This window comes from Hemitrygon akajei, chromosome 6 (assembly GCF_048418815.1).
Source record: "Hemitrygon akajei chromosome 6, sHemAka1.3, whole genome shotgun sequence".
Lineage (NCBI taxonomy): Eukaryota > Metazoa > Chordata > Chondrichthyes > Myliobatiformes > Dasyatidae > Hemitrygon > Hemitrygon akajei.
Window position 1 is genome coordinate 155,497,016 of NC_133129.1, and position 23,557 is coordinate 155,520,572.

A 23,557-nucleotide genomic window follows, 5' to 3' on the forward strand; every position below is an offset into this window, starting at 1 on the left:
ATCTCCCTGGTTCAGTCCCTTCCTACCTACATCCATGACACTTCACATGATCATTTCAAGGATGTCAGGCTCCCTGGCCCCCATCATCTTATTTTTACTATGGATGTCCAGTCCCTATACACCTCCATCCCCCACCAGGAAGACCTCAAAGCTCTCTGTTTCTTTCTGGACACCAGACCTAACCAGTTCCCCTCCATGGCCACCCTCCTCCACCTAATGGAAATTGTCCTCACTCTAAATAATTTTTTCTTTGGTTCCTTCCACTTCCTACAAACAAAGGGTGAAGCCATGGGCACTTCCATGGGCCCCAGCTATGCCTGCCTGTTTGTTGGCTACATGGAACAGTCTTATGTTCCAAGCCTACGCTGGTGAGACTGTCCCACAGTTTTCCTATGCTACATCGATGACTGCATTGGTACTGCTTCCTGCACCCGTGCTGAGCTTGTCAATTTCATCCACTTTGCCTTCAACTTCCACCCTGCCCTCCAATTCACCCGGTCCATTTCTGACACCTTCCTTCCCTTTCTCGATCTCACGGTCTATATCCCCGGAGACAGCTAATCCACTGATGTCCATTACAAACCCATGGACTCTCAGACCGACCTGGACTATACCTCGTCCCGCCCTTTACTTGTGAAAACGCCATCCCCTTCTTTCAATTTCTCTGCCTCAGCCTCATCTGTTCTCAGGATGAGGCTTTTCATTCTAGAACGAAGGAGATGTTCTCCTTTTTCAAAGAAAAGCGCTTCCCTTCTTTCACCATCAATGCTGCCATCAACCGAATCTCTTCCATTTCACGCATGTGTGCTCTTACCCCATCCCCTCGCCACCCTACCAGGGATAGTGTTCCTCTTGTTCTCACCTACCACCTCACCAGCCTCCGCGTCCAGCACATAATTCTCCGAAACTTCTGCCAGCTTCAACTGGATCCCACCACCAAGCACATCTTACCCTCGGCCACTTTCTGCTTTCCGCAGTGATCTCTCCCTTGACCATTCATCCCTCCCTATTGTTCTCCCTCCTGGCACATGCACTTGAAAGTGGAACAAGTGCTACACCTGCCCCTACACCTCCTCCCTCATTACCATCCAGGGCTCCAAACAGACCTTCCAGGTGAGGTCACACTTCACAAGTGAGTCTGTTGGAGTCACTTACTGTGTTTGGTGCTCCAGGTGTGGCCTCCTGTAGGTGAGATCCGACGTAGATTGGGAGACTGCTCTGCCAAGCATTTACGCTTCATCCGCCAGAAAAAGCGGGATCTCCCAGTGGCCACCCATTTTAATTTCACTTCCCATTCCCAGTCCGATATGCCCATCGATGGCCTTCTCCACTGTCGTGATGAGCCCACACTTTGGTTGGAGGAACAACACCTTATATTCCATTTGGTTAGCCTTCAATCTGGTAGCAAGACATCAATTTCTCAAACTTCCGGTAATGCCTCCCCCCCCCCCCCCCCTCACCATTTCCCATCCCTTTTGCCTCCCTCAGCTCATCTCCCTGCTGCCTGTTGCCTCTTTCTGGTGCTTCTCTCCCCCTTTTCCTTTTTTCCATGGCCTTCTATCTCTTTCACCAATTAACTTCCCAGTTCTTTACTTCCTCCCTCTGCCTCCAAGTTTCACTTATCACCTTGTGTTTCCCTCTCCCCTCCCTCCACCTTTTAAATCTACTCCTCAGTTTTTTTTCTCCATTCCTGATAAAGGGTTTGGACTGAAATGCCGACAGTGCTGTTTTCCACAAATGCTGCCTGGCCTGCTGAGTTCCTCCAGCATTGTATGTGTGTGTGTCTCTCTCTCTCTGGTTTCCAGCATCTGCAGATTGTTTCTTGTTTGAGAAAATAATAAGCTTTCCAACATTTATTTGGGACACTTGCCACTTAATTGGACCAAAATGCACTGATCCTGAGGTATCCCAGTTACCCAGAATCCACTGTATTAGCTTGTGTGATTCTAAGTTGCTTCCATCTTTTAACTTTAGTAGTGATATTGGCCTGTTAATTTTAAATTGGTTACTACCTATTGTGATATAGCATAGGAGGTAGTCATTCAGCAAATGTGTCCGTGGTTTTTCTTTGACTGATGACCTGACTCTCTTCCCTGGTTTTTCTATAATACTCTGATCTTTTATATTTCAACAGGAAGAGGAACAAGCTAAATGTTTTGCTGTTCCAGTGCGTTTGGCCAAAGCTCCTTTTAAATTCATTGATGTAAACATTCCTCCTTTTGAATAATTTAATTGTTGATGCTTCCTGTCTGTTTCTCTAAGTATATTATGATTATTTTCCAAATATTGTTCTGCTGAAATATGCTTCACTTGCCCAACCTTATTACCTCAAAACTAGATCCAGTATTGCTTTCTTCTTTGTTTGGGCTAGAAATACACAGACCAAGGAAATAGCCTTGAATGGATATTGGGGATTTCTTCCCTCTCCCCTTTCCCTTTACATTATTTCAACTTAGTAGAACTATCCCAGTGATTGCTCCTTTTTATTATTTGCTTATCAACCTATTTCTTCACCAAATCACTAATTTTTGGTATAGTAAAAAGCAACAGTTAAAAGAGCTCCTCTTCCTTTATTCTAACCAAATATTTCTGTCTTTGATCTCTCTCTACTGCATGATCTCTGTCCAGTGCTATTGTTTTAATCCCTTTCTTTCTTGTTTCAACCTTCCTGACGATGCATTTGTTGTGATACAAATCTCCAGGTGGATGGATAATAATCCTAGCTATGTTGTTTCTGTTTGGAATATTGAAAACAAAGGAAGGATTTTTGGTGGCAAGACCTGCTGTATTGTCAGGGCTTGAAGGTATAAATGAGGCGTGGAAAAAACTAACCCCCACCCCCCGCCCCACAAAAGGTAACAAAAAAATGACATTTAGTTTATTCATGCCTCTTGGAACCTTGTGATGAGGCACTACAAATATTTCTGAGAGATTCAAAAAATGATCAAAGACCATAACATATAGGAGCAGAATTAGGCCATTTGACCCACCGAGCCTGCTCCGCCAGTTCATAATGGCTAATCCAATTTTCCTCTTAGCCCCAATCTCCTGCCTAATCCCCATTTTCCTTCATGCCCTGACCAATCAAGAGTCTATCAACCTCTTCCTTAAAGATACATAAAGACTCGGCCTCCACAGCTGCCTGTGGCAAAGAATTCCATAGATTCAAAATTTCTCCTCATCTTCATTCTAGAAAGATGCCCCTCTATTCTGAGGTTGTGTCCACTAGTCTTAGACTCTCCCACCATAGGAAAGTATTTCCTTCAACCTGGAGTTTAGCTAAGGGAAAATGAATGCTAAAAGCTCAAAAGAAGAATTTCAAACATTTTAAATTGACAAATTAGTGGATATTTTATTAAAAATACTGAAAATATTTATATTTAGATGTTTTTAAGCTAGCAGGCTTTTTGAAAGTTACATTAAATTACCATTTTCCTTCCTGAGGCTCCTTTAGCAAAGCTTTTCTTTTCAAGGAGAAACATTCTTGGCTCCTCTTGTGGCTCTTTGGACCTGAGTGTAATTTACTGACAAGTTCATAATATAAATTTTGGGTAGTTAAGCTTAATTCTAACATATTTGCTGCATTTTCTAATAAGTGTAGCACTGGCTCATAACAAATTATTGATAGCAGTTTCAGGATTTCCAGTATTCTAAGGACATCCAAAAGCTACTCTAAGATCTGCAATATAGTTGCAAATTCTGATTTTTTTCCCTTGTTATTACACAAAATTAAATAAAATTCCTATTTTTCTCCTCTTTAAGCTAGTTTTCTGTTTTTTCCTCAATCATAGCCATATGTATGCAACTCATCAACCTTATTTGCCTTCTGCAGTCGTTAATCAAGCACTCAAAATTCACATTCAGCTGCTTGTCATTTACCATCTGTTCTGATTATGGTAAATCTGATCATCTGCCATCCAGTTGTTTGCCACTGTGGACGGTTTGGCACCAAGTGATTTTCCTCTGCTCTCTTCAAGCATGCTGAGGCCCTGTTTCCCACATTTCCTCTGAGTGCCCATGCACCAGGGCCCCGTTTTAACTTGGGCTGTTATTTGGCTCATCCCTTCTTACTTTTCATCTGAAGTACTTTACCCGAGTATCCATCGAAACCAGTAGTAAGTAACATTTCACCAAGCACTATCCACGAGTTGGATACCCAGCTTCTAATGCCAGTGCTACTCATATAGCATTGGAATTTATGTCTTTTTTTAAATGTCACCCCTACTACTAGATGCTTTGACTTTAGGACCTTGTCCACTTTCTCTTTTGACTTTGGTTTCTACCTGGACGATGATTTCTGATTGCAATACTTGCGTTGCAGAACTTTGTGTCCCCTCTGCATATTCTTTACTCAATAACTTAGAAGGCAGTGTCAGTGGTTTTGGAAATCCTTGTCTTTCAACTGTTAGGTCTCCTAAAGCTACTTTGTTCCATCATTGCTGTGAACCATCTCCCATCCTGTTTATTCCTGTACCTCATGGTGTCATATTCTCTTCTGCACCTCCCTGGCCTGATTTTGCTTTCAGCATTGTAAAGCAGTTGGATGAGTGGTACGATTCTGGAGGATTCCTGCACTACCCTCACTCTTTACCCTCAGGAAGGTTGTCTGCTACTCAAATAGTTTTTGATCAGTGATAACCCATTTCATTTGACTTAGTTATTGTTGGATCTTTTTCTCCTTGGAGATTTTTCTCACTTGTTCCTCGCTCACTCTGCTTGCATTCACGATGCTCACTGCTAAAGTAGTACATGAGCTTTGTGCACGTATCCCAACTTCATAGAACATAGAAATCTATAGCACATTACAGGCCCTTTGGCCCACAATGTTGTGCCGACCATGTAACCTATTCTAGAAGCTGCCTAGAATTTCCCTAGCACACAGCCCTCTATTTTTCTAAGCTTCATGTAGCTATCTAAGAGTCTCTTAAAAGACCCTATTGTATCCACCTCTACCACCTTTGCTGGCGGTGCATTCCACATACCCACTATTCTGTGTGTGAAAAACATCTCCTCTGTACTTACTTCCAAGCACCTTAAAACTATACCCCTTGTGTTAGCCATTTCAGCCCTGAGGAAAAGCCTCTGGCTATCCACACAATCAATGCCTCTCATCATCTTATACACCATTATCAGGTCAAGTCATCTCTCATCCTCCATTGCTCCAAGGGGAAAAGGCCAAGTTCAGTCAGTCTTTTTTTATAAGGCATGCTTTCCAATCCAGGCAACATCCTTGTAAATCTCCCCCACTCTCTGTATAGTATTCACAACCTTCCTGTAATGAGGTGACAGAACTGAACACAGTACTCCAACTAGGGTCTAACTAAGGTCTTACATAGCTGTAACATTGCCTCATGGCTCTTGAACTCAATCCCACGGTTGATGAAGGCCAACACACCATACACCTTCTTAACAACACTGTCAACCTGCATAGCAGCTTTGAGTGTCCTATGGACATGGACCCAAAGATCTCACTGATCCTCCACGCTGCCAAGAGTCTTACAATTAATATTATATTCTGACTTCAAATTTGAACAACTGAAATGAACCAATTCACACTTATCTAGGTTGAACTCCATCTGCCACTTCTGAGTCCAGTTCTGCATCCTATCGATGTCACGCTGTAGCCTCTGACAACCCTCCAGACTATCCACAGCACTCCCAACTTTCAAATCAGAGGTGATTTTCAATTGCATTTCCTTGCACATTTTCAAATTCAGATTTGAGTTCATGGATAGAACCTCAACCAAATAATTATCACCAGTTATTTCAACCTAAGAATAGAAAAATATTCAGTTAATGTAAAGTGATAGCTTCGATGCACAAGCAATAAATGTTTTAATCATACAGGCTTAAAATAATAAGTGTGGTTTGAAAAGCAGAGGAAAGTAATATTTTGAAGGGAAACAGTGTTGAAGCAATCCTATTGAATGTGCAAATATATGGATAAACTTGCAATTGTCTCTGCACAGATTTTCGAAGACGGTTTCTGTCTCTCCTGGGCTACCAGTTCAGTAATTTCCCTCCCTCTGTGGCACTGAATATTCTTCAGAATAAAAACATGAAAGAGGAATCAAAACAATGTAAGTAACCAACCAAGTATTGTGTTCATAAAAGTTGTTTCTTAAGTGCAGTGACAAGCAAAATCATAACAGGTGAATCCACTGTAGAATACTCAGTAGTTTAGGTGATTGAGCAGTTAGTATAAATTATAACAGTTAAACAACAATGTAGATATTATTACAGGGTTGCTCTTACTTCAGAAACTTTGATGCAGGTGTGGCTTTGAATTTGTTGTGTGTCAACAGTGAAGGCTTTTGGTATGATTGGTGTATGTGCAATAATTTCACCTTTTTAAATTCCTGTCGGAAGTTAACTAGATAACCACTCATTTTTGGTTGCATGCATGTCCACTTCCAAAACTTTCTTGGTGTCCAGAGAACTACATTTCAGTAGTTGAGCAGGATGCTGTTACTCTTTGGCATATTTTGCACCAGTGCCTTAAGGACAGGTTTTATTCATAAGTTTCTTCTGAAAGGATAAATTATTGTATCTATAGTGTTATTTTTCCATTCATGCAGTTGATGGTATTTAGGCAAAATTCATAGAACAGCAAGAGTTAAGATTCCAAAGATCTTTTGTTCTTTGGAATTAATTTTGAGACTCAAGGGGTAAAACTGATTGAAATTTATAAATAGTTAAATACCATGGATGAGGAGAACCCAGAATATTTTAGGTGGTTAGAACATTGTGACAGAATTTAAATTAATCAAAACATTTTAAAAGTATGGAAAAGTATGGTATCTTGAGAGTGTTTGTTCATTTGAGGTATAAATGTTTAACACTGGGTTCAATACATGGTTTACACTTTTGAAAGATTAAGCTGCAGTTGTCTTCCAGAGGAGTAAACTTGATGCCCTTTCCTGCTTGTTTAATAATAATGTGGCAACCCACTTTCTGCGCAGGCGAACCGGCTCACAAATAGCCAGCGCGTGGGGGGAGACTTTGTTAATGCACCTCTGACGTCATTTCCGCCCGGAGAGGGTGGACGCTAGGGATTAAATGCCAGCGCCACGAAGTTTGAATAAACTAGTCTCGAAACGACTTACCGACTGCGTGTCGTTATTTCAGCGCTGTGTGTAGCACATCGCTACATTGGTGACCCCGGCGGTCCAAACGGGATTTGGACCAAAGATGACCGACTCTTCATCTGTTCACGCAGTTTTGCTAAAACTGCCGACTTTCTGGACGCTGCGACCACGCGTGTGGTTTAGCCAAGCAGAAGCCCAGTTCCAGATTCGGCAGATATCTTCTGATTCCAAGCATTACTATCACGTGGTGAGCGCCCTTGACCAGGAGATGGCCGCCCAGGTTGCGGATTTCATACTGTCGCCCCCGGAAGAAGGCAAATATGAAGCATTCAAAGCACTGCTCATTGAGACCTTTGGCCTCTCACGGCGTGAGCGGGGTGCCCGCCTGCTTCACCTGGACGGTTTGGGAGACAGGCTGCAGTCAGCATTGATGAACGAGATGCTGGCCCTGGCTGACGGACACAAGCCCTGCCTCATGTTCGAGCAAGCGTTCCTAGAACATCTGCCCGAGGACATACATCTGCTGCTGGCCGACGCAGATTTCAGCGACCCCCGGAAGGTGGTGGCCCGGGCAGACGTGCTGTGGAAAGCCAAGAGGGAGAGCGTGGCGTCCGTCGGTCAGATTACCAGGCCACGAGCCCAACAGCGGACCAGACCAGGCCCGGCAGGGGGCGCACACAACACAGAGGCAGGAGTGAGGAGGACAGTGAACAGTGGTGTTTCTACCACCATTGGTGGGGCACAAAAGCCCGCCCTTGTCGTCCGCCCTGCAAGGGCCAGGGCCAGCTGCCACTAATGACTATGGCGGCTGGCCACCAGGACAGCCTCTTGTACGTCTGGGACAAACAGTCGGGACGCCACTTCTTGGTCGACACCGGAGCGGAAATCAGCATCTTGCCCCCGACGGTGTACGACACCCGCAACAGGAAGCCAGGACCCACCCTGAGGGCCGCAAACGGCAGCACGATACGGACCTACGGCACCCGCACAGTGCAGCTGCAGTTCAGCGCCAGCCAGTTCACGTGGGACTTCACACTGGCCGCGGTGGCCCAACCACTCCTGGGGGCGGACTTCTTGCGAGCTCACAGCCTGCTGGTTGACTTGCAAGGGAAAAGACTGGTACATGCCAAGACTTTCCAGACGTTCTCCCTTGGTGAAGCCAAGTTGCCGGCCCCACACCTGGACTCCATCATGCTGTCGGACAACAAATTCACCAGAATCCTGGCAGACTTTCCATCGATTCTGGCACCGCAGTTCATGGCAGCCATGCCCAGACACGGGGTACAGCACCACATTCCGACCCAGGGACCACCCCTCCACGCCCGCGCACGAAGGCTCCCCCCAGAAAAGCTCTGCCTGGCAAAGGAGGAGTTCAAGAGGATGGAGGAACTGGGGATCGTACGTAGGTCCGACAGCCCATGGACCTCCCCCCTGCACATGGTGCCCAAAGCAGCTGGGGGTTGGAGACCATGTGGCGACTACCGCAGACTGAACGAGGCTGCAACTCCAGACCGCTACCCCGTGCCGCACATACAGGACTTTGCAGCAAACCTGCACGGGGCAAGAATCTTTTCCAAAGTACACCTCATCCGGGGATACCATCAAATCCCAGTGCACCCTGAAGACATCCCCAAAACAGCACTCATCACCCCGTTTGGCCTGTTCGAGTTCCTCCGAATGCCATTCGGCCTGAAGAATGCCGCACAGACGTTCCAGTGGCTAATGGATGTAGTGGGACGCGACCTGGACTTTGTATTCATCTATTTGGACGACATCCTTATAGCCAGCAGTAGTCGTCAGGAGCATCTGTCCCACCTCTGCCAGCTCTACTCCCGCCTGAGTGATTTCGGCCTCACGATCAACCCGGCCAAATGCCAGTTCGGTCTCGATACCATCGACTTCCTGGGCCACAGGATTATCAAAGACGGGGCAACACCTCTGCCCACCAAGGTAGACGCGATCCGCCACTTTGCCCGGCCCAACACGGTCAAAGGCCTGCAGGAGTTCGTTGGTATAGTGAACTTCTACCACCGTTTCCTCCCCTCAGCAGCCCTTTGTACACCCTGGTGTCGGGTAAAGGCAAGGACATTACTTGGGACGAGGAGGCCGCGGCCGCTTTCGTTAAAGCCAAGTAAGCCTTGGCAGATGCCGCAATGCTTGTGCACCCCAGAACGGACGTTCTGACCGCCCTCACGGTGGACGCATCCGACACAGCAGTCAGTGGAGTGCTGGAGCAGCTCATCAAGGGGCGCTGGCAACCTCTGGCGTTCTTCAGCAAGCACCTACGACCACCCGAACTCAAGTACAGTGCTTTCGACCGGGAGCTGTTGGAACTGTATCTGGCAATCCGGCATTTCAGGTACTTCTTAGAAGGCAGGCCGTTCACCACGTTCATGGACCACAAACCGTTGACCTTCGCGTTCACGAAGGTGTCCGATCCCTGGTCGGCTCGCCAGCAGCGACATCTGTCCTACATCTCTGAGTACACGACGGACATCCAGCATGTCTCGGGAAAGGACGTCGTGCCGGATGCACCCTCCAGACCAGCTATCCAGGCCCTGTCCCTGGGGGTGGACTGTGCAGCACTGGCGGAGATGCAGCAGGCAGACGAGATGCCCAGCTACAGGACCGCAGTCTCGGGTTTGCAGCTGCAGGACTTTCTCGTAGGCTCAGGTGATAGGACCCTCCTGTGCAACGTGGCTACCGGCCAACCTTGCCCCATCGTCCCGGCAGCCTGGAGGCAGCGAGTTTTCGACTCCATACACAGTTTGGCGCACCCATCTATCAGGACAACCGTCCGGCTGGTCTCCAGCAAGTTCACATGGCACAGACTTCGCAAGCAGGTCAGTGAATGGGCCAGAACGTGCGCGCAGTGCCAAACAGCCAAGGTGCAGCGGCACACTAAAGCCCCGCCGCAGCAGTTCGAACCCACCCACCGGAGGTTCGACCACATTCATGTGGATATCGTGGGCCCCCTACCAGTGTCCCGAGGAGTGTGGTACCTCCTAACTATGGTAGACCGGTTCACGAGGTGGCCAGAGGTGGTCCCGCTCACGGACACATCTGCTGATTCCTGCGCCTGAGCACTGATTGCAACCTGGGTAGCACGTTTTGGGGTACCGGCCCACATGACCTCCAACAGAGGCACCCAGTTCACCTCCAACCTGTGGTCATCTGTGGCCAGCCTGTTGCGAATGCAGCTACACCACACAACTGCCTACCACCCACAGTCCAATGGACTAGTGGAACGCTTCTACCGTCACTTGAAGTCGGCTCTCATGGCCCGCCTGAGAGGACCTAACTGGGTGGACGAGCTTCCCTGGGTCCTGCTTGGAATTCACACAGCGCCCAAAGAGGATCTACACGCCTCGTCGGCCAAGTTGGTGTACGGTGCGCCCCTGGCCGTCCCAGGAGAGTTCATATCAGCCCCAAGGGGGCAAGAGGAAGAACCCGCAGCAGTCCTGCACAGGCTACACAAAAGGCTCGGCAACCTGGCCCCCGTACCAACTTCACAGCATGGACGGACCCCGACCCATGTACCCAAAGACCTGCAAAACTTTAAGTTTGTGTTTGTACGGAGGGGCGGACACCGGGCACCACTACAGCGGCCGTACGAGGGGCCGTTCAAGGTGATCAACAACAATGGGTCCACGTACGTTCTGGACATTGGGGGGGAGAGAGGAGGTTTTCATGGTGGACTGACTCTAACCAGCCCATGTGGACTTGGCGCAGCCGGTCGAGGTTCAGGCACCGTAGTGCAGAGGCAGACCTCCCAAACTCCCAAAGAGGCTGATCCAGACTGTGGACATTGGGGGGTGTATCGCCGGTTCTGGGGATGGGGGGGGGTTATGTGGCGACCCACTCTCTGCGCAGGCAATCCGGCTCACAAATAGCCAGCGTGCGGGGAGAGACTTTGGTAATGCACCTCTGATGTCATTTCCGCTCGGACAGGTCGGGCGCTAGGGATTAAATGCCAGCGCCGCGAAGTTTGAATAAGCTAGTCTCGAAACGACATCAACTGCGTGTCGTTATCTCAACGCTGTGTGTAGCACATCGCTACAATAACATAAAATGTAAAATTAAGATAAACCTTATCTACATGACAATTTAAAAAATCTGTTGAACATTTTAACTTGTTTATAGTGGTTATTTTGTGTTTCTTTTCACAATATGTTCCAAAAATAATGATCACAATACATTTTAAAATGGATTATTAATTTGTTTTTGAAGGTTATTACTTCAACCTCTGGTAAAACCTGTTTAAGATAAATAAATGTAGAATGCATTCCCTAGCCTCTCCAACCTCCTATTAACATCTTGTTTAGCCAAATATAGGTGTCGGGCACATCTTGTATACCCTACTGACTGACAGTCATTAATGTTCTTTTATGAAGCTCCTAATATGGAGTTCAGCATTACTGGTTTACACTCTGCCCATTGGGATGAGAATTGCATTTAAAATTTAATCAAGTTGTCACCTTTCTCAACCAAAGGAGATACTCCAGGGATGCAAAATAATCTTGGACTTCTCAAGTGATAGATTTTAAAAATTTTTTATTGTGTAGCTTGGATGTTGTGGTGGCCAGTACACTAAAATTAATCTTTCTATGCAAATGTTGATTTTATTGATATACTTTTCTCTCTCTCAGCACTAAGCAGATCTCAGCTGGAAGCTAAATTTACACCATATGATTTGAAACGTTTGGAGATGTACTCAAGGAATATGGTGGACTACCACCTAATCATGGATATGATCCCTTGTATTTCTCAGCTCTACTTTTTGAACCAGCTTGATGATATCTCATTATCTGTTGCACAGTCTGTACGTATTACACTAAATTTCAGCTTATGGATTGTGTTCACATTATTTGACATGAATAATTCAATTTTGCATCCAATATTTCTAATATTAATGGACTCTCAAACCTAACATTTTCCATCAATTCTTTTTAAGTTATGAAGCACTTACACTTAGTTTCTATGAACGAGTACAGACGTGAAGTTTGAAAATCTTTAAACAAAACTTTGAGGCAGTTATTTTACAGAATGACAGTAAGATTGGATTGGAGTTCAAATTGTCTGTTAGATGTCCCATGATTCATTTTGGTGCTGGGGAACATAGTTCATTGGATAGATTCTTGATAAACAAGCAAGGGTGAAAGATTTCTGAGGACAGATACAAAAATAAAGTTGATGTTACAACCAAATATCCATGATATTAAATGGCAGGGTAGGTGGGGGGTCAAGAGGCCTCCTAATTTGTAAGTGTTTAGATCTTAAAGTGATTGTCAGCAATTAAATTTTCAGACTTCAGCGTGGTAATATTTAGTGTGAAAGTGCTGACTTAAGTAAAAAAAAATTTAAAGCATTTTATTCTTACTGTGTTCAATTGAACAGCTGAAACCCTAGTTGAAAACCATTCCCTTTGGTGAATTTGTGATAATATTGATAATACTATTGCATCCTTCAATCTTATTTTCATGATTCATGTCGTGATTGGCACAGTATTCTGTCCTAATGTGTAGGCATTTGAGCAAGTTCTTGAGGGCCTTAGCAGGTCAAGCAGCTTCAATGAAAGGAATAAGCAGTTGACGTTTCAGGCTGAGACCCTTCTTCAGCATTGGAAAGGAGACAGAATAAGAAAGTCTTTCTATAGACGCTGCCTGACCTGATGAGTTCCTCCAGCATTTTGCATGGGTTACCCTGGATTTCCAGCATCTGCAGAATCTCTTGTGTTTAAGTTCTTGAGGGAGGGTTTTTAAGGTTTTAGCTGCTTTTTCAAATAACTATCACAATTATTTTCAGAAAAAATTACAAATTACCTGTTAGTAATAATTTCTACTTTGAGATTGGTGTTGTAAAATGAAAAGTTTAATGGAAAAATAACTTAGCAAGAGTTTAAATTCATGTGTGGCATCATCCTATTTTAAGGCATTACTACTGGGTATTGGACTTCAACACAAATCTATTGACCAGCTCGAGAAGGAAATTGATCTTCCAAGTAGTCAATTAATGGGTCTTTTCAACCGGTTAATCCGCAAAGTTGTCCAGGTAACTGAATCATTAAATAAACAGTGCTCTTTGTAGTCAATTGTAAAAACATTATTGCAGAACCTTCTACTATGAAGCTGTATTGAAGCATCATCTGCCTTTGGAACAAAGTTAATGATGATCAGCACTTGTCAAAATTCTGTATTTGGCTTGCATATCCATAGAAATATATTTTGATCTTTATATGTCAAATTGTGGATCTACAAGATAATAAATAAATTATAAAATGCAAACAAGTTTTTGTTATTTTGATGGTAGTTCCAGAATAAAGTTTGTTTGGGGTCAGGAGGTGATGCTCTAAATGTATTGGTATTTACTGAAAATACCGTGTCAATTAACAACTTATTTCTAACATCACATCTGTCTCTGCTACCTTTAAATTGAAAGTATTGTACCTAAGACATTTAATTTGAAATGATTGGTAATCTGGAAGCTGATGAGCAAAATTACATCTATCCCATATTAACTGTTGGTTGAAAATTTTTTGGAAAAATAGACTTTTTTTTTGTGTGTGTTAGCTCTTCAATCGCATCCTGGAGAAAGATGTGGAACAGCAAATGATTACTGCGAAGGAGGTAGTCATGGAACCTACAGTCAAATCACTCTCTGAGGATCTGGTATGTACTGATTGATTTGTTTAGGAATAAATAGTTTCATATGCAGTAAATGAAACTCATGATTTCTTTGACTGCATTTTGATATAATTGTAGACATTTAACACAAAAGCCTTATATTTACTCTTATTTTTGAGGGACAATTACAGCATTTAAAAGACATTTTCGCAGGTACATGGACAAGAAAGATTTAGACTGATATGGGCCAAGTGCAGGCAAATGGTACTAGATTAAGTTGGTTTCTTGGTTGGATAGGATGAGTCGGACCAAAGCATAAGCTTCCATGCTGTATAACTCTACGACGATGTGTGGCAGAGCAACACAATCCTGAGGCATTACTCTCTTTAAAACTTTATACAATTATTCTAAAGCACAACACAAAATATAAAACAAGCATAGCAGTTGCATAACACTTTACAGCACCAGCAGCGTGGGTTCAATTCCTGCCGCTGCTTGTAAGGAGTTTCTATAACCTCTCCCAAGACCGCGTAGTTTTCTAGGTGCTCTGATTTCCTCCCAAATCCCAAAGACGTATGGGTTGGCAGGTTAATTGGTCACACGGGTGTAATTGGGCCAGAAGAGCCAGTTACCATTGTGTATCTCTAAATTAAAAAAATAAAAATTAAAATTAAATGTGTTTGTTGTTGTTCCAATTCTAAGCTTATCCTGTGTAGACTGAGTGCCACGATAGAGTAGCAGTTAGTGCAACGCTATTACAACGTGGGACATCAGAGTTCAGAGTTCAATTCCGTTGTCTCCTGTAAGGAGTCTGTACGTCCTCTGCGTGGAATGCATGGGTTTTCTCTGGGTGCCCCAGTTTTCTCCCACATTCCAAAGACGTACCGGTTGGTAGGTAAATTTGTCATTGTAAAGTGTCCCTTGATTAGGTTAGGTTTAAGTCAGAGTTTGCTGGGCGGTGCGGCTCGCGGCATATTCTGCACCATATTTCTAAATGAAATATTTCCATGATGTGACAAAAATAATATATAAAAATGTCATGTATTTATGTGGTCTGCAATCTAATGTAATCTGGCACTACTTTAATTGTAGCTGCAAATTTGGTGTATTTCTTATCGATTGAATGGAATTCAACTCTGCTATCGGTCTGAAAATTATCACTTTGGGTTCATCTCTATCGGTGAATGATCCAGTCTATGTCCTTTGCAAAGTGCCCTTTACAGACCACAGCTGCACCTTTTTATTAAACAATAATTATGTATATTAGAGGTGATGGACATAATTGCCTCTCTCTTGATATACCCATTTGTGTCCGAATAAGCCCAAGACATTTTAGTCAGTTTTTATTCAGCTTGATTCATTATCAAGCAAAGCATTTAACTGTGTTTGGCTAAAAGTCACAAATCCATAACCTGTATCATCTTTTATCAGAGATCAGCAGTCAATTACCACAGGATCAGCACTAGGTTATCCCCTTGGAAATAATAAATTTGATGTATTGCTTTAGATAAATATACTTAAAACAAGTAAATATCACTTAAAAGTAATTTATCTCTCGAGCTATTTGAGAAGACGATTACATGCCAGGTATATAGCATCTTTCTAAATAGCTTGTATTGATACTGTTGTTTCTTTCTAAAGGAGGATGCAGCAAAAGAATTTGAAGAAAAACACAAGCAGGAAGTTGAAAAGCTGAAGGGAATGGATCTAACTCAGTAAGATTGTGTTGATGAGATTGAATTCAGATTGATGAACTTGGTGTTCTTTTTGCTTTTACTAACTAGGAGCATAAAGGGTGTAATTGATAAAAGCCACTTGGACTCTATCCTATTTCACAAACTTTAGTACATAACATTTGCTTTGACTGTTGTGTGGTTGTGGTAAGATAATTGGAGTTTTAACCCTAGAATTTTTAATACTCGTATAATACTGAAAACCTGCTCAGGTGAAAATGTAGTTGATATAATTTGTTTTCTGTCAGGTAAATATATTTCTATTCAATCATCTGTAAGGGGAGAAGGTAGGTTTCTAACCAGATGTTTCTTGGACCATTTGAGTGAAATTAAAATCTCTTACTGCTTTTATAATGTAATTGACTAAGCAGTTATTATCAACAGGGGCTTCTTCATGGTGAATGTTAAAAAATTAGAACATAGGATAGAGGAAAAGGAAGGCCATAGATCTTCTCAAACCTGTTATCAGTGAGATCATGATCATCTCCACTGCCCTATCCCCTCATATTGTAATCATCCATAACCAACATTGTATGTAAGGAACATAGTGACTGAGTTGTTTTTTTTTGAGATAGACATTTTCAGTGAATCAAGATGTTGTTGTAAATGAAAGAATTTCTCCTCATGTTAGTCCTAACCATTTGTCGAATTATCCTGAGAACGTAGTCTCTATTTCTGACGTCTTCATCCAAGCTCCAACTGTGTTTGCTCAACTTCCAGCAGGGGGTGCTGAGTTGCAGGAGACCGAGCCCCTGGCCAATTTCCAACACAAGCCTGAGAGTATTTAATGCTGTTATAGCACTGCTTTCATTGAACTTTAGAAAGACTTAACAGGTCAGGAACTCTGTTTGATAGTAACTTGGTTTGTATGGCTTAATTAACCTCCCTAAGCCACTTTAAGACACAAGAATTATCTTTTAAAGAACATGTCCCTTGTGTTTTAATATTTCCATTTGCATTAAGGTACTCTGTCCATTATATTTGATCCATTATAGTTCTGGCATATTTGACTTAATTTACATCGTGATGCCTTATTTTGAAGACAATTTTTCTTACGTATTCAATTTGCATGGGTGTGAAAAGTCTCTTTTGAATTAACCTTTAATTATATAAACTTAAATGATTATTGACAACTAATCAGTTTTATACAAACTTTGGTTTTCATTATAACTTACTGTTAAAATGAAAATAATTATAATTTCTTGATGGCCAACTTCTATATCCTAAATTCTAGGAAGCTGTTTGATATTTTCCATGCTTCTCCTCTCTCCTCTGTCTGCACCATAGAGATGTGATGTATTGCTTGGTCTGGGCTGCAGACATTAATATCAATTTTGTTAACCAGGTATATGATCCGTGGCAATGACGATGAATGGAATGAAGTACTAAAGACAACAGGAAAGAGTGCCACAGTTATCAGCATTCAAAGGTGACATGCTTACCTGTCTACTGAATTTTTTTTTGAAGCATCACTGTGTTAATAGAATGAACTGTCTGAACACAGTTACAATTAAATAGAATCAGGGAAAGATTTTCTTTAAAGAGAGAATGTGGGTGAGAGAAAATAGAAGTTTTACAAAATGTAGTATATATGTATGATGTCAAGGAGATTCAGAGAAATGAGACAACCTGCAGCACCCATCAAAAGTAAATTATGTTCTGTCCAAAACACACACAAATTTATAAATTCCATTTCATGACATTTTTAAAGTGCTTTATCATTCCTGAAGCATTAATATCTTTAAATAACTTGCAAACAGTGAGATATTCTACTGCTTCACAAACTTGCTCTTCTTTAGGTAAATATAGTTTTCAATAGGAACACATGCTCAATTTGTATAATTTTTTCAACTTCTTTAGTGGCAAAAGAAAACAAGATTCGACAGTGAAAGGAGATCACCGTTTGGAGAAGAAACGGATGAAAAACAAGGAAAAGAAACAGAAGTGGGCAAAATAATTTACATAAACCAAAAGACACAATTTCAAATTCAGTAACTTATTTCATATTGGGCATGATGGGCATAATTTTGTATAGGATGTTTACAATATCTTCAGGTATCCAGCAGAAAGAAATATGATTGGAATGAGAAAGATCAAAAATTACTGAAATCTGTTGCATTTTAATTCAAAATTTTGGAGACCTTACAGAATAGAAGATCACTACTCTGTTCCCTCATTAAATGTGTTAACTCTGACACTTCCAGGTTTTTGTTATATTTTTAATACTTGGTTGGAATGTTGTGTTCAGTCTATAGATTTATATTAAGACAAAAGACAATATGTAAAAATGGAACGGGACTAAATCTATTAAAAGTTGTTTTTATTTTCACTTGTGATTAGTGTGTTTTATTCATCTTTAATATCCAACTAATTTTGCTGCATTCATCAGTAAAGAATCAGTATGTGGTTCATTCTTCTTTACAGCACTTTGGTTAGTTATATTTAAGTTTGGAAAAGAAAATCAGTCTTTGTGGGTTTGAAAGAGTTGATATTTTCCAGATAATTAGAAGAATTGATGAATTGTTCACCAATTAGTTTGTGGCATGCAGTTTATCGATACTGATTTGAGACTTGTGTTGTTAAAACTTGAATACAGGTGTCCCCCGCTTTACGAATGTTCGCTTTACGCCACTTCGCTTTTACAAAAGACCTACATTAGTAACCTGTTTTCGCATTACAAAGAGGATTTTTGCTTTTATGGAAATTTTTCCCATAGAAGTTAATGGTTCTTCGCTTTATGCCATTTCAGTTTAAGAAAGGTTTCATAGGAACACTCTACCTTTTGTAAAGTGGGAGACACCTGTATCATAATTGTGATCACTTTCTGGATAGGTGACTACATTTCATAATTGTGGAGTACCGGTACTTTGAAATTTTGAATTAGTTATTTAATTATTTTCTTTCTGTTGATTCAGTCTTGGGGTATATGCATATCAGCCAGGCAAAAAAAAACTGTTGGGAAAAAATAAATTCCTGATTCTGAATACCGCTGCTAGAGTGTTGATGGACTAGCTTCTTGGATTATTGCTATTGTTTCCAGGATCCTAAAGCTACAATTATTTGGGTATTAAAGGTTAAGTAAGTTTACAGCTTGGGCCGTTGGAGTTCAGTTCCCATGTCCTCTAAGGAGTTTGTACATCATCCTCGTAGAACGCATTGGTTTTCTCCAGGTGTTCCTGTTTCCTCCCGTGGTCCAAAGACAAACTGATCATTGTAAATTGTCCAGTGATTAGGTGGGGTTTAAATCAGGGTTGCTGGACACACAGCTCGAAGGGCTATTCTACATTATATATGTATCTCTAAATAAATAAGTCAGTTTAAAAAAATCGGATGGCCGGTGACAGTATATTGCAGTATGGAATACTGTACTTCAGGCAAAAAAAGAAAAGAAAGCCCTTAGATGTATTCAATAATTAATTAAAAAATACTTGTATGCACTTATTTGGAAGGGTGGAGTTTCAGCTCCCTTAAACCAAATTTGTAGTACAACAGTGTGGTAGTCAGTAGTGAGAAGTAGTGAAGTTGCCCAATAAGGTTACAATTCTCTGACAGAAAACTTGTGTTTAAAGTTGTGCAAGAACATCAGTTGCAAGTTTAGGTTTAAACAAAAACATTTAGTAAGCTGAATTTACAAACAATTCAGTGGTTTGAAGCTGACTAATAATACATTGAATGAAGCAATATAGCAAATTTGGAACTTTGCGTGTCTTTCAGGAATCCACTGTGCACCTCTAAATCATCTTCATTTGGTATCATTGGACAACAAGGAACTCCATTTGAATTAAAAAAATAACTAAGTAATGTTTAGCAGTAATTTCTGAAGCGCAGCAAATGTAAACGTATTTAAGAGGCTCTTCTGGATTCCCGTTTTACATGCAACATTTGATCATTTTTTGTGAATTACTGATCACTCATGGTATTCTGGTATAGCAGTATGAGAAACTACTTCATGGCTCCTGACCTCCTACGTGGAATTTGCAGGTTTTCTTGACAGTAATATGGGTTTCCTCCCATGTCTCCTAGATGTTCTGGTAGATTAATTGGCAACTGAACTTGCCCCTTAGTATACGCAACCAGTTGGGCATCGGTGAGGGAGAACAGCCAACAGGATGGGCCAAATAGCCTAATTCTGCTCCTATGTCTTATGTTATGAGAACAAGTTTTGGGGGTAATGAGACTTGTGTGATTGCTGTCCAGAACCTAGCCTGGACCTGATGGATTAAATGGCCACTTGTTTTTATTAAGTACTTAAAAAAATTGATAGTTGCCCATTCAGCCCCTGAAGTCTCTTCTAAGTTAGAAAATTATTTACCTACAGTTGATTTGATTTTGGAAGAACTGGTAATGTTAAGTGCAATGTTTTTATCTCCTAAATGCCTCCATATAGGGCATAGAATACAATTTTAAAAACCGGTTGTTCATAATTTAGTTTGCCAAACATTGAGTCATGTTTCTGACTGTTCAGAATTCCAATCTTGCTTGTAATTAATGTTCAAATGGATTTCCTTTGGTTTATTAAAGAAAATGTAGAGAAGATGGCACTTTTGAGCAAGAGTTCAGATTTAACCATTTTTACTCTTTTAGGTGTATCTATGGATAAAATAGACTCTTGTGAGAAATCTTACTGATCTATAGGGAAATAAAGACCAAAGTGCAAATTTAAATTTGTTCTTAAGCATATCAACAAAGCAAAATTGTTTCTCCAGTTTTTATTTTAAAGATTTTGTCAACAGTACAAAAACACCAGTGTACCAGCCTTGGTACTACTTTCTCAGAATTGAGTTGGAAATTAATATTTTCATTCAGGGGTATTGTACACTCCCACTGCCACCCTCCCCCACCCCGACAAAAATTTAGGCAGTTTTCAGTTGGATATTTTAATCACTTCTACATTAAACTAAGTAAATAATTAACTTCCCAAATAAAAAAAACACTAACCATTGTCACCCAGTGACCTACTGTAATATCTACAATTCAATTTCCTTCTCTGCTTGACTCAAAACAACTGTTTGTTTTGCATTGTTCTGCTTCATAATTCCAAATTCTGAAGCCTCTAGAACTTTCCACCTTTGTTTCATGGACAATCCTGAAGTAATGCTTTAAACAAGCTTTTTGTTCCCTGTCTCTTGTTACAACAGTCACCCACGTGAAATACCGTTGGGTGTTTAACTTTGTTAAAACCAATATGTTAATGAAGATAGTGAAGAACATAACTGTTTCAAATATTCATTCTGTAATTAAACTGCACACACACCTGTCTGAATTACCGTATTTTGATTTTGGAATATTTATTGTCACATTATGCCTTTTAATGTGCCCTAATGTCTGAAGCTGCCATTGAATTTAACGGTAATCCTTCAGTACAATTTAGAAAGTACCTTTTACGTTGGTATTTACAAATTGTTTTGCTTTCATTATCGCACAGCCTACCTAAGAAACTTGCAGTATACTAGAAGCTATTTAGCTAATATTTAATACTGCATTCAAGGGCAATATAGAAACTGTTTTAAATCTGCTTCCTAAAAATCAGTTTTATTTATACGCACCTTTATGCTATCTTTATTTCAAGAACTGATTATATTTCAGGCAGAGTTTATGATCAATGTTCTTCAAAGCATTTGTTACTCGTATTTAGACAGGAGACTGCATTAGCTAAGCCCGCTGTTATCCTAAACTAGTGCAAAACTAATGTGCTGTCACTAATCTGTACATATTATTATCATTGATTTTTATTAGTCCATCATGGACTCAAATAACCTTCGTATGGGCTTTACAGGTCAAAAGATCTTAATGCCTTCTAGTAAAACTATAGATTTTAAGGAATACATCGATAAGACTGCCTTTAATGAATGATTTCAGATAAAACCCAGAAAATCTCACGTAAGATCTTAGCTGGAATAGAGTTAGAAACTGAGATTCCTCATTATTTTTAACAAACTGATTAATACCTTTGCGTAAGACTCTTATTATAACAAAGCCATTAATCTGTTTATTGACATGTTTTATCTTACAATATTGAAGAAAATTGACAAGTGTCAATGACGCATCCCAAAAATGTGCACAGATTAATTTCAATCATCTTTGTGAAGTTTTCACTTTTCATCTAGAAATGTTATTTTTGGTCTCTCCATTACTGGTCCGTGACTGGCGTATACATATTATGCAAACTAAGGATTAATTACCCAAACTAATAGAAACGACATTGACTACAATCTTTTAATTACAACCTGAAAATAAAATGCCTGTAGTTCTGTGCACTGAGCTTGCAATGTATAAGAAGTTTGAGATTTCTTTCTGACTCTATCTTGCTTTATCCTTATTTGAACCCAAGGAAAGGCATGTATAAAATAATATTTCGGTCAGATTTGGTAAATCTATTTTGATCTGTTCCTTTTCAGTTTAGGCAAAAAAACTGTCACCATTTCTTCAATGCATCTGAGGTTTTAGAGAGGTACAGAGTGAATAAAAATTAGATTACCCACAACAAAATCAAGAAAATGTTGGTAATTATTAATTCAGAGTTCACTTTAGTGTATCACATTTACCTCTTTTGGTAGTTCTTCACATTGCCAAAGAACTGACTCAGAAAGCTGCAGTCAGGATTAGACCATGTAAAGTATCTTTCAATGTACATAATGCTTTTCCAGTTTATTGAAGGGCAGGTTTTTTATACTCTCGATGTGATGTAGATTGACCGCATTCTATTGGCTAATGCTATATCCAGGGCCTGAAGAGGGTCTGGGCCCTGCAGTTTGCTATTGCGTCCATAAATCAGCTGTCTGAAAGACTCTTGATCAAGAAGTGCACTGAAGTTTTTCAGGAAATAGCTCTCAGTGTAAGAAAGTAGCTCGTATGCATTGTGTATCTGAGGAAACCAAAGTAAATAAAACAAATTGAGGTAAGCAAGCATTTCTGATTTCACACAGACAAGGTGAAACTAACTATCTTACATTTTTTAGGGCATCCTGAAAATGCTTTGTGGGTATTTACTTATTGAACTGTAATTTGTTAAAATATTGATGAATCTGGTTTGTAAAATCGTGCAATACATGAACCCCAAATGAATCAGATGATCATATATGTTTTTTTAAATATTTATTTGCAGGATCTGGGCAATATTTACAAGACCAGCCATTTCTTGTTAATCCTGATTATTGTTAGTTGAAGAGTAAAAATTGCTGACATTGGAGAGGGTACAAAGAAAGCTTACAAAAATAATTCTGGGAAAGAAGGGCTTATCTTATGAGCAGCATTTGATAACTCTGGGCCTGTTTTCTCTAGAATTTAGATCTTGGACTAGAGGGCACAACCTCAGAATAGAGGGGAATCCATTTAGAATGGAGATGAGGAATCTCTTTAGCTAGAGGGTGGTGAATCTGAAATTCATGGCCACAGACGGCTGTACAGGCCAAGTCATTGGGTGTATTTAAGGTAGGGCTTGAAAGATTCTTGCTAATTTAGGGTGTAAAAGACTGGGGAGAAGGCAGGGGAATGGAGTTGAGATGGAAATGGATCAGCCATAATGAAAGGCAGAGCAGACTTGATGGGCTAAATGATTTAATTCTTTTATGGCTTATGGTTTTTATATATTTACACACACTGATGACTTGAACGAAAATGTGGATGGGCGGGTTAGGAACGTCACACGTGACACAAAGATTGGTGGCATGCATAGTGTAAAAATTGCCAAAGGATATAGATTAGTTACAGGTATGGCTAGAGAAATGGCAGATGGAGATTAATCTGGGCTAGTGTATCATGTTGCACTTTAGAGATCAAATGTAAAGAAAACTTAGTTAATAGCAGAGCACTTAGCAGAATTTATGTGGAGAGAGGGATTTTGGTGGAGAAAGTTTCTACTCCCCGAAAGTAGCTACACAAATTGATAGCATGATTTTTTTTTTAAAAAGTGCTTTTACTAGTCATGACGTTGAGTTCAAGAGTCAAGTAGACTAGGGTTGTTTTCTCTGGTGTGGAGGAAGCCGAGGTGGGACCAGAGGCAAGAGATAGGCAGTAGCTTTTTCCCAGTGTTGAAGTGTATAGTGGGCATGCATTTAGGGAGAGAGGAGGGAAAGCTCAAGAGAGATGTGCGTGGCAAGTTTTTTCCCCACAT

The 23,557-nt window shown here is 41.0% G+C and overlaps 2 protein-coding genes across 3 annotated transcripts in view; one reads left to right on the forward strand and one right to left on the reverse strand.

Annotated features, from left to right (window-relative positions):
• Window positions 1-17,773, forward strand: part of nat10 (N-acetyltransferase 10) — a 61,744-nt gene extending 43,971 nt beyond the window's left edge. Inside the window, exons 23-29 of the mRNA XM_073049633.1 lie at window positions 5,970-6,080; window positions 11,738-11,910; window positions 13,020-13,139; window positions 13,658-13,756; window positions 15,353-15,426; window positions 16,790-16,873; window positions 17,305-17,773. Of these exons, the coding sequence (XP_072905734.1) occupies window positions 5,970-6,080; window positions 11,738-11,910; window positions 13,020-13,139; window positions 13,658-13,756; window positions 15,353-15,426; window positions 16,790-16,873; window positions 17,305-17,401 (758 nt within the window). The 3' untranslated portion in view covers window positions 17,402-17,773. The remainder of the gene's footprint in view (window positions 1-5,969; window positions 6,081-11,737; window positions 11,911-13,019; window positions 13,140-13,657; window positions 13,757-15,352; window positions 15,427-16,789; window positions 16,874-17,304) is intronic.
• The window catches only part of abtb2b (ankyrin repeat and BTB (POZ) domain containing 2b), a 231,174-nt gene that overhangs the window by 8,500 nt on the left and 199,117 nt on the right, over window positions 1-23,557 (reverse strand). The window contains exon 18 of one of the 2 annotated variants that reach the window (XM_073049634.1): window positions 20,139-22,309. The exons of the other annotated variant lie outside the window; for it this stretch is intronic. Within the exon in view, the coding sequence (XP_072905735.1) occupies window positions 22,112-22,309 (198 nt within the window). The 3' untranslated portion in view covers window positions 20,139-22,111. Of the gene's footprint in view, window positions 1-20,138; window positions 22,310-23,557 lie in introns of those variants that run through there. 2 annotated transcript variants of the gene reach the window in all.